This window comes from Clarias gariepinus, chromosome 15 (assembly GCF_024256425.1).
Source record: "Clarias gariepinus isolate MV-2021 ecotype Netherlands chromosome 15, CGAR_prim_01v2, whole genome shotgun sequence".
NCBI lineage: Eukaryota > Metazoa > Chordata > Actinopteri > Siluriformes > Clariidae > Clarias > Clarias gariepinus.
Window position 1 is genome coordinate 4,166,716 of NC_071114.1, and position 11,739 is coordinate 4,178,454.

Here is an 11,739-nt window from a genome sequence, read left to right on the forward strand (position 1 = left end):
CAAAAGACGTATTTGCAATATGTGTTTTCTCTGTATTCCGTTTTTTTCTTAATTGTATGTTTTATATACAGTTTGTCTACAAAAAGCACAACATGGTGGCTATAATAATAATAATAATAATAATAATAATAAAAAAACTCATACCAGCAATATATTTATGCCCTGACTTGATAAGACCTCAAATAAAAAGTTTATATGTGTGCATTTTGATAACTTATGTCCGTGTATTGTGGTGGGAATGTCACAGGTGATTTAAAAGCAATACTTACAGTAATACACATAGAGTAGAGTAGGTGGAGCGGGCAATGTGTGAATAAAATTTAAGCAAGCCACAAATAAAATTTCTAGGTTGTCTTCAGACTTAAACGTCCTCTGGAAGAATATACTTGTCACATCTACAGTATGCATGACTTTGAGGATTATAGGTGTCAGAAATCCTTAGAAAATCACTGGGAATGCAAAAAAGGAGACATAATTGTAAGGTTTGTGAATAATGTTTTTTTTTGTCACATGCAAAAATATTAAACTTTCTGTTAACTGCTAAAACCGTGCTCCACAAAAAGTTTATGAAGCATTCTTACATCTGAGCAGCGGTGAACAAAATACACAAAACCAGTACTTGAGTAAAAGTAGAGATATCTCATGTAAAAAATGACACAAGAAATGTTCTGCTTAAGAAACAGCAAAAAAAAACAACTTATCTTCAATATTACTTCGTTATCAAAAATTCTTAGCTCGTATTAGCTCCCTAGAGTTTATAAGTCATAGTAAGAAGATCTCTCTCCCTTCAAACTGTGAACATGCTGATTTTAAACACCTGCTACATGACAGTTTTATGGTAAGGCAAGTCAAGTCAAGTTAACAGGTGCCGATATTACCTCTTCAAATGCTACACTTCACTGTGGAAATGTAACACCAGAGCCGGTCCTGAAAGGCCCTAGAGCCGGGGTCGGCAACCATAAACACTCAAAGAGCCATTTGGACCCGTTTCCCACAGAAAAAAACAAACAAACGCGGAGCCACATTTGCCACATTTGACATCTAAAATGATGATAACACTGCTTATATCTTTTTATATATATCTCAATGTCTGTTTGAGACCTCTTCGTATTTATGAAATAAAAAGCCGAACCTAGATGATCCGACCTGCAGCAAACCAAAAATGCTGTCTGCTTCTGTGTACCGTCATCTTTTTATAGCGTGTACTGGAGCGGCTGTCACCCTGAATTAAACAGGGGTTCAAAATCCTCAATAAATCGGGTGTTGCACATCGGCGAACGTGACGCATATTCTGAGCGACAAAAACCTAAAAAAAGCTTTTATTTTAATATTAAAATATCAGCATAATCTTCAAATTTAGAATTAAATTTAAAAACTGAAAATAAATAAATAAATAAAATGCATATAAATGAAATACTCATCATTTATTTTCCAAAGACACAGAGGGGGATGAAGAAGCCACATGGAGCTCTGGAGCCGCGGGTTGCCGACCCCTGACCTAGAGCATTTTTGCAGGTTTGGTGGCAGGTCATGAAGTTAGTCCAACAAAGTCTGTTTAAAAAATTTTGACTCTATTGACATGAGGTAAGACGTAACTGGCCCATACTGGCTTGCAATTTATTTTTGGTTTTTCTAGTTATTTCATTTAGCATTTCATGGGTCACTTTAATGCAAAAATGCCACTGGCCCCAGACTACGGTTCACTTACCCTGAAACTTCAGGGTACTTCACGACTGTGGCTGAGGCTTTTTGTGAGAATTGGAATGGTAGGTACTTAAGTGGGTTGCTCCAGAAAGCCTAAGACGACAACTGTAAAAGCCACAGGCAAGACCCTATGAAGTCAGAAAATCTCAAATCATCACTGGGAGCCTCTGATCTTCAGTGGCCTCGGGAGGGGATGTGGCCCCAGGGACTGTCCCTGCTGGTCCGGGCCATAAACCAGCACTGTGTAACACAATGCCATAACAAAGTACTTAAGTAGAAGGTATAGAAGTTTCTTGTAGGATATAGTGAAGTAAAAGGAAAAAAAAAAAATCTGCTAATAAAGTACATAAAATACATGTATACATGAAAGATTTACCTGGCTTTGTTACCTGCATGTTCCTTTAATCATCACTGGAACTGTAAACATATTGTATTCATCTAATGATCTAATGATCGAATATTTAATATTTGTGATGAGTGCTCTTACTGCTATCTGACATTCAGACAAAAGCATGAGCATGTGTAACAGTACGTCACCATGTTGAAGATCACAGAGTTTCTTTCGTATCATCTATCTGCTGTGCTTCAGCACCTTACGCACCAACGTTTTAGACCAGGGGTCTCCAAATCCAGTCCTGGAGGGCCAGTGACCAGCACAGTTTGTAATTCACCTAAACACACCCACTGAACCTAGTAATTAACAGATTAGTTAAATCAGCTGTGTTTGAGAAGAAGAATCACCAAACTGTGTTGGACACTGGCCCTCCAGGACTGGATTTGGAGACCCCTGTTTTAGACCAAGAGTGGATAAACTGGAAACTGGTATTAAAAACGCAGGTGGGGCTGGCCTCTGGTGTTCAGAGGAGGAATTACCATCAGCATCATTTGACAGCAGGGTTGCCACCTTTGGCTTAAAGACAGGAAGGCAGAAAAGACTTACAGATAAAAAAAGACCGTCCCCTGGACACCTGATTTTATGAGACTTACACACTGTAGGCATATGATTCCTGGATGTCAAGTAGCTGTCATCATACTTTTTCTTTTACATTTGGATTGATGTCCTACAGAACTTATTGGCATGCTGCATGCAACCACATGCACGTCTCCCATGGCCAGTTAAAGCCAGTCCATATATTTCCCCCCTTTTAGCCATATATTGTTAAACAAAGTAAAAAAAGGTTCTTTTAAGCACCTGTTTCAATGGTTTATGTTATTGAATTGGCTTAAATTTTACAAAAAATTATCCAGTGATTTTGTTAACAACTAGCCAAATATGATTATTGACTGACTGTTGGAAAGAAGTTGATAAGTCAGAATGATCATGAATGTACAGTACATAATGATTAAAGCCTGCTAGAACATTGCAGTGTTGCATTTATTGTCATTGGTATCCGGTTCAGGATATTGCGTGTGAGAGTTATGCAATTTACAGTAGATGCATAAGGTACAGCTGTTTAAATATAGCTGTATAAAAAAGGAGGACATGATGTATCCTGGGAGGTGAATATTCTTGGAGAGATAGGTTAAAAAGAATGCTTCAGCAGCTTCCCAGTTTTGCCTCAAAAGGTCATTCTTCAGAAGAAAAGTTAACTCCAAAATAACACTAGCTAAATATCTTTAGCCAAATATAGCCAATTAATGTTAGGAAATTAACAAATTTTTCATTTACATTCACACACTACGGGCAATTTTGGAATGGCAATTAGCCTTGCCTGCGTGTCTTTGGAATGTGCAAGGAAACTGGAGAGGAAACCCACCAAGCACGGGAAGAACTTGCAAACTCCATGCACACAAACCCCAAGGTGGGAATCGACAATGACCCAGAAGGTTTAGTAGTAACTCCTACTCTGATCATTAGTTTAGCTCAAACTCCTGCACTACTCATTGGTTTAGCTGTAACTCGTACACTTATCATTTGTTCAGTAGGAACTTCTACACTGATAATTGGTTTAGCACTAACTCCCATTGGATCAGCAGGAACTCCTAGACCGATCAGTGGTTTAGCAGAAACTTCTACACAGATCAATCGATCAGCAGTAACTCCTACATTGATTATTGATTTAGCACTAACTTCTACACTGATCGTTAGTTTAGCACTAACACCTAGACTGATCATTGGATCAGCACTAACTTCTACACTGATCATTGGTTTAGCAGTAACTCCTAGACTGATAATTTGTTTAGCAGTAACTCCTACATTGATCATTATTTTAGCACTAACTCCTACACTGATTGTTGATTTAGCACTAACTCCTAGACTGATCATTGGATCAGCAGTAACTCCTACACTGATCGTTGATTTAGCACTAACTCCTAGACTGATGATTTGTTTAGCAGTAACTCCTACACTAATCGCTGGTTTAGCAGTAACTCCTAGACTGATGATTTGTTTAGCAGTAACTCCTACACTAATCGCTGGTTTAGCAGTAACTCCTAGACTGATCATTGGATCAGCAGTAACTGCTACACTGATCATTGGTTTAGCAGTAACTTCTAGACTGATCATTGATCATTGGTTTAGCATCAATTCCTACTGTGTAGGAGTTACTGCCAAACCAGTGATACCCAGAAGGACATCTAATAGCATGCTAAAATATGTTATTTTGTATTAAAAATAAAGTAGTTCCGCTGAAGATTATACATAGATTGCATATGTCTCTTATATGACAAAATGTTTTCAGTTCCTCATTGTCACCTTTCTGTTTGCAATGTTAAGCTGAATTTGACTCTGCCACATACTCTTTAGTCTCACCTTATAATACAGAACTACCGGTTTAGCATTATTAGTAAATGATAATTATCTTTGGTTAATTTTTTCATTTGGGTTGATTCTCTTTGATATTATTCAGAATAAGTAAAGTAGGCTCCAAAACTGAAAACACTAAATACCAGCTTGCTTAAGTCCATCACTTATGTCAAGCATTCAGTTACACACTTGATTAACATTACATGCATTAATAACTATGTATTGTAACTCGTAACTGTTACACACACAGTATGCTTAATATGTAACATTATGCCCCAGGCCTTGCCCTAACCAAGTTGAGGCCCTTTAACGCATGAGTCAGAAAATATATTATTTGCAGGTTACTTATTTTATTCCTGAAAATTTTTAAATTGGCAAAAAAATATAGATATATATTCCTCCCCTGTTCCCCTGAGTTATTTAAAGTTTTTTACTGCTTATTTATCAAGTAAGAATGTTGATCTTAAACACATAAACTTGAACTTAACCACAGCCATAGCTTGTATTGCATGACTAAGTGGGATAAATCTACAGACTAGTAATTTTGAATCTCTAGCAAAAAGAAAAATATGAAAAATAGATAAGAATATAAAGAATACTCAGGACGTACCAGAGAATTAGTGTGAAAAAAAATTATTTCAAGAGAATAGCAGGTTGGATGGTGGTAACTTGGCTTGCTAATTTGGCCTTGTTAAACCATAGTATCATAAAGCATAGTAATATAAATAACATAAAGCACCATCCTTTTGTGTTCCTCTTATGTGCATTAAGATAAATTCACACAGCTAGCACTAAAAATGTTGGTGTTAAATGAGGTGTTTGAAACTGGAATGAAAAAGGGATTATACAGTTTCCTAAGATGTTACAAACTTTCCTATGCCTTAGTGCCCATAAAACAACCCACTTATTGCACTTCCTGCATCCTTATGTGGCAGCAATTCTTATATCCCATGTTCAGATGGATATACATTCAAACAGCTTGTGTGTGCAGTAACCCTTTAATTTAACGGGAAAAGGCTAATGTATTTACTATTGTCCACCTTCTCCCAAGCCAGTGTGGAGATATAATCTCTCCACCTAGTCCTTGGTCTGCCCCGTGGTCTCCTTCCAACAGGACCTGCCAAGAACACCTTCCTAGAGAGATATCCTGGTGACATCCTTACTAGATGCCCGAACCACCTCAACTGACTCCTTTTTACACCAAGAAGCAGCGGTTTCACTCCGAGTTTCTTATGGATGACCCAGCATCTTATCTTATGTCCGAAGGGAAAATTTCAGCTACCCTTCTGAGAAAATCCATTTCGGCCAACACCCATTGGAACCAAGTCCGACTTACTGCCGAGAATCCAAAAACAGCTGTCACTTTGGGGATTGGATGGCTCTGAGAACCACCACCCTAGTCTGCCACTCTTTAAGCACCATCCCAGATTTCCACACAATGTTAAAGAGGTGTGTTAAACAGGACAGCCCCTCTACACTCACAGATCTCATATCACGGACGGATCTCAACAAAGCCAGGGGCTTTGCCACTGTGGAGTTGTTTAAATACCTCAGTGATCTCACCCAGGGAAATCAACGTCAACCCTCCCCAGACCAACTTTGGGGCAGACCAACTCTGCCTCTGCAGTAGAGGGTGGATTAATCGGTTTAGGATTCCTTAAAGTGCCCTTTCCACCAATCCCTGCTGTCCACAGTTTTGGAGGTTTTCTGTTTCCCCCTCCTGATGTGCCGGCCTTTCCAGGGGCACCTTGGTGCCACCCAAAATTCTTTTTCCATGGCTTCTCTGAGCTTTCCCACACTTGCTGCTTTGCCTTTGCTACCACTGCAACTGCCATCCTTCGAGCCTGCTGGTACCTTGCAACGGCCTCCAACTTTCCCCGGGATAGCATATCTCTAAACACCCCTTTTTTCAGTCGAAAAAACTTGTTTGAGCTTACCCGATCTGTCCAGGGGCCTCGTCTGCCACCTAACCCAACTCACCACTAGATGTTGATCAGCTGACAGCCTCACCCCTCTCTTTACCTGAGTGTCCAAGACATACGGCCTCAGGTAAGATGATACGATCACTAAATCGATCAATGGCCTTCGGCCTAGGGCACCTAAATACCATGTTCAAGCATAGGAATGCTCATAAATGTACTACAGTAAGTACACTTATGAGCATTCCTATGCTTGAACATGGTATTTGTTATGGACAATCCATGACTAGCCCAGAAATCCAGTAACTACGTGCTCTGGTTTAAACCGAGTGAGGCTGTTCCTCCCAATCATGCTTTTCCAAGTATTTACATTATTGCATACATGTGCTTTGAAGTACCCTACTTGGGCCCGGTGCAGGACTCCTTTCAGTGTCCCCAAGAAGGCCAATATTTTCCCAAAAGAAAACCATACCCACAGTGAAGCATGCTGGTGGCAGTATCATACCTTGGGGCTGTTCAGTTGGAACTGAGGCCTTAGTAAGTTGGAGGGAATGATGGATTCACTGGTTCCAAATACGATTTAATGTTGACAAGATGTTCAGGCTTCTGCTAGAAAGCTGAAGATGAAGAGGAACTTAATCTTTCAGCATGACAATGACGCGAAGCATACATATCATGAAGACAAGAATGGCGTCACCAGAAAAAGATTAAAGTTGTGAAATGCCGAGCCAGAGCCCAGACCTGAATCTGGCTGAAAGTGATCTGAAGAGATCTGTGCACAGGAGACAAATTTACAGTAGAGCGTTTTTGCAAAGTAGGGTAAGTAAATACTGCCAAGTCAAGATGTGCCATGACATACTCCTACCCAAAATCTCAACCCAAAAAAGAACGAGTGCTGTAATAAAATCAAAAGGTGCGTCAACAAACTATTAGTTTAAGGGTATGCATATTTATGCAACCACATTATTTTCTTTTTTTTTTTCACTCCAAAAAAATCTACTTAAGTTGATTTATTAATTGAGTTGTACAGGATAAGGGGGAAAAAATATTTTTACAACACAAAAACCTGGCATTTTAACAGGGATGCGTAGACTTTTAAAATCCACTGTATATATATAGATAAGTGTGTGTGTGTGTGTGTGTGTGCGTGTGTATGGTACTGTGCCTGGCTAATAAACTGGCCTGACATATGTTTTTATGTCCAGACCTTATGTCTAATGGACCAGCACTAATGTAGTACCCTGATATATGGACTAAAGCCAGTGGCTCCTCAGGGGAAGTGAAAGACTCTGTGTAGCCCTTATAGCTCCAAGCATTTTATAGGGCTCAGGATGGTGCGGAGTGGCATATCCTTTTTTCCAGCACAAAATAGGCAACATACTGTAATGTACTAAATTTTAGTTCATTTTAACCAACTATACAAGCATGACTGAGCAAAGAAGTGGGTGACATAGGCAAAGAAATAGCACAAATACACATGATCATGTGTTTTTATGATTGTTTTTATATGACCAAAAAATAAAAATATAAATAAAATAATTTCCTTATTTTGAGAGGAAGCATGGTGGTGCGGTGGTTAGCACTGTCGCTTAGCACCTCAAGGGTCTGTACTTGATTACCTCTGGTTCCTTCCACATTTTAAAGATATGCAGATTAGTTTAATTGGCGTTTCCAAATTGCCAGTTGTATGTAAATAAGTGGGTGAGTGTGTGTATGTGTGTGAGCCCTGCAATGGAATGGCACCCTATCCAGAGTGTACCCCGCCTCCCAGGATGCCAGGCGGGTATAGACTCCAGACCCTGTATATAGGATAATGCTAATGTTTAGAGTTCAATATCGTCCCCGTATTCAAGTAGTGGTAAAATGTACATGTAACAATAATAAAATAATGATAATAAAAGTAACAATAACTTTTGTTTTACTTGACATACCCATAAACACCAAATGCAGTTTGATGTCTGAAGCCTCCCTGTTAACATACTCCGGCAAGGCTTCCATATAAGCATACACATATATATATATATATATATATATATATATATATATATATATATATATATATATATATATATAATTTTAATCATCATTGACCTATTCTATGTTGCCAGCATTAACATTCTTGACATACTAAAGGAACGGCAGTAATGTGCAAAAGACTCATTCGTTCCTGCCTAGTTCTCACATAATCATAGAATCGTGCTTTAAATATATCTGACCCTAGTGCCTATTTCATGTTTGAAGTGACACTTTGACATCAAATTTAAAACACAACTTGTCTGGCCACAGGATCGATCTAATCAGTTTGCATTACGAAACAGCACATCCTGCCATAACAATGTACTTATAATCACAATGATTAAGTCACCTTCGAAATAAATCAAAGACCTCCTGAGGGAAGCCTAAGTTAGTTGAGACTGCCTGCTTTTTTGTTAGTATGTAGTATGTTGTTTTGGTGGCTGGTGACTCATAACTGCTGAGAACCCCTCAAAGTACCCCCCTCTCCAGCCCTCCCCCTGCAGCACACACATGCACAGACGAACAGACGCACACACACGTACACACACCTCTTCATGCCACTGAAACTTCACTTGTAGCCACTCTCTTAACACTACCAAACCACAACATAGCCTGTTGATTCCTGTTGCTTTATTACTGCTAGCAAGAACTACTGCTTTACCCTAACTTCCTCATAGACAAGTCTGTGAAAAACGGCGTAGAAATAAAAGTAAAGATAGCGCAAATACATTATGAAGCATACAACCAACAGTAAACAGTCCACCACATCTAATAAGAGTCAATCTGTCAGTGCATCTCTAATACTTCCGTCCAAATTTCCTGAATACTGCAATTAAAACTAGGAGTCTAATAGGTTTTTATTTTTGCACATTTATTATATATTTCAGACCAACAACAGACACACATTTCATATGGATCAGGGATTAAAAAACATAATGGGATAAACATGAACAATTTCTATTCGAATAGCAGATTAAATTATGTTGTTGTTTTTTTTGTAATGAAAAAAAGAAAAGAAAAAATCAGCATCTTCCGTTGAAGGTTAGTAGATGATAAAAGGTTCAGTGGATCTGATGATGAACTGCAACTTTCCATTTGCAACCACAAATGCGCCAGAAAATACTTTGTCTGTCCTTCAGTATCTGTCAAAAACCTTTATTTCTCAGGCGGTTGATTCATTATAAGCACCAAAATCCTCTATGGCCTAATGGCCAAAATCGCCTAATGCACTTCTAAAAGACAGGTGCACTTCAAAGGGAAAACCGTTACGCATATAGATAAATGACTCATAGACAGTATTAATGGTTCAACATAATTCATTTGTTTCTACCCAATTAGACTGACAATAATATTATAATTATGATATAGAAACTCGCATTTTTATATGTTTATTACAACATACTTAGTATAACAGACAATACTTATATTATAATAAGTATGTTGTAATAAAAATGTAAAAAAGTATATTTAAACAAGATAATAAAATGGTGTTTTAAAAACTTTAACTTGACTGGCAGCGGATGTAAAAGTCTAAGAATAAGATCACACTTGAGATAAGATAAGATCACAGTTCCTTATCTTGAACCTCAGGCCAGACCACTGGTTATCTTCTTACAGAGCAATATTATCCAAATGTTAATTCATTTGTTTGACATTCTAGTTGAAGTTTAAGTGAATCATGCAGGATTACACCCTGGAAAAAATGAGATCTCTCTCTCTCTCTCTCTCTCTCGCTTTCTCTCGCTTTCTCTCTCTCCCACACACACTTATTCGAAGTATTCGAAACTATGTGGAAAGTCCAAACAGACACTGATCTTAACTCAGGATTGAGCAGAGAACCGCCGTATGACACTGAACATTATTACACTGTGACAAGTATATTTTTAAGTATATTTAAATTCTCTCATCTGCATTCATATTCTTTTCTTTTTTTTTCTTTACATTTTATTATAATTGTTTTATTGAAATTTAAAACTAAACGATAGGTTCATTTATTTTATTTGTTACCATGTAGCAAGCATCTTTCTTTAGCTGGACACATATATTGGGAGTGGAGACGGAGTTGAGTTTCTATCTTCTTTTTTCTTTGATGATCTCGGATTCTTTAGCCTCAGCTTGTGCGGCAGCATGGCACTGCCGTTGGCTTGTGGCTGCTGCTCAACCTCCTTGTGTATCGTTGTTCTCTGACCCACTGGATTTAGCCCTGGAATTTCGGGGAAAGAGGCAGCCAGTTGTGGGAACACAGGAGCTAAGACCATGGGCGTGCTTGTAGAGGGAATTAAACTAGGAACATCTGGAACATAGGAATAGGACCTGTTGATGGGGAAGGAGTGTGTGGCAACAAAGTTAGAGCCGTAATGTGCTGCAAGGGCTTCAGTTGCTTGTTGGTATCCAGGCCACTGAGAAGACTCATGACTCATTTTGTCCCTTTCCCAAAGCTCTCTGTCTGGGTAGGTGTTTGATGCTTGAGCTAAATAAGAATGCATCTGCAGGATGCTCCTCTGATGAGACGTGTAAGGACAGTTAGAGCCGAGCAGGCCATACCGGAGGTTCATCGCCAGTAGCTCAGCTCGTAGCGCCGCGTTTTCCTCGCTCAGTGCTACTAGCCGGGTCTCCAGCATGAAGTCATTTGCTCTGCGCTTCTCCCGCGAACGTTTGGCTGCCTCATTGTTCTTGCGACGTTTTTCCCAGTAGGAGGCATCCTTTTTCTCTTCTGGTGTAAATTCTCGTTTGCGACGCAAGCCGTGACCTCTCTGCGATGGCTCGTCGGATTCTTTCTCAGCATCCCTGCTGTGACACGAGAATGCAGACTGCATCGTTCCTGACAGTGGCAGACCAAAGAACCCCTCTGCTTCAGAAGTGCTTGCTACCTGTCAGTACATTTGCAAGGGGTAGATGCTCAGCCAACTTTTTTATAGGCAAACCTACAACAAAAACACATATAAACATACTGTTTTTAAAAATAAAAGTATGTGTATTATGAACAGTTAGCAATGGTACAGGAGTCCAATCATGCAGAAATGTTTCAAACACACATTTTTTTGGGTTTGCTCTGCACAAGAATAATACACTAATGTGAGCAATGCCTCGCCAAAAAAACCTCTCAGAGAATCTATGGTCAATAATTGTTGATTTACATAAAGCTGGAAAGGATTCCAAAGTGATTTAAAATACATTAGAAATTCACCTACAGTTAGACACATGGGGACACTTTGGGACTGTGGCTTCTCTACCCAAAAGTGGGCGTCCAGTCAAATTAACCCGAAGAGCACAGAAGACTCAATGAGGTGAAGAAACAACCCAGAGTGATGGGCAAAGATTTAAAGGCATCATTGGAACTGGCTCATGTCTGTG

General features: G+C 39.0%; 1 protein-coding gene across 1 annotated transcript; it reads right to left on the minus strand.

Annotated features, from left to right (window-relative positions):
- Positions 1–10,306: 10,306 nt before the first annotated feature.
- On the minus strand, positions 10,307–11,273 carry LOC128543251 (uncharacterized). The gene has a single exon (XM_053513617.1). The coding sequence runs from the start codon at positions 11,199–11,201 to the stop codon at positions 10,413–10,415; it is 789 nt and encodes a 262-aa protein (XP_053369592.1). The 5' UTR covers positions 11,202–11,273; the 3' UTR covers positions 10,307–10,412.
- Positions 11,274–11,739: the final 466 nt, after the last annotated feature.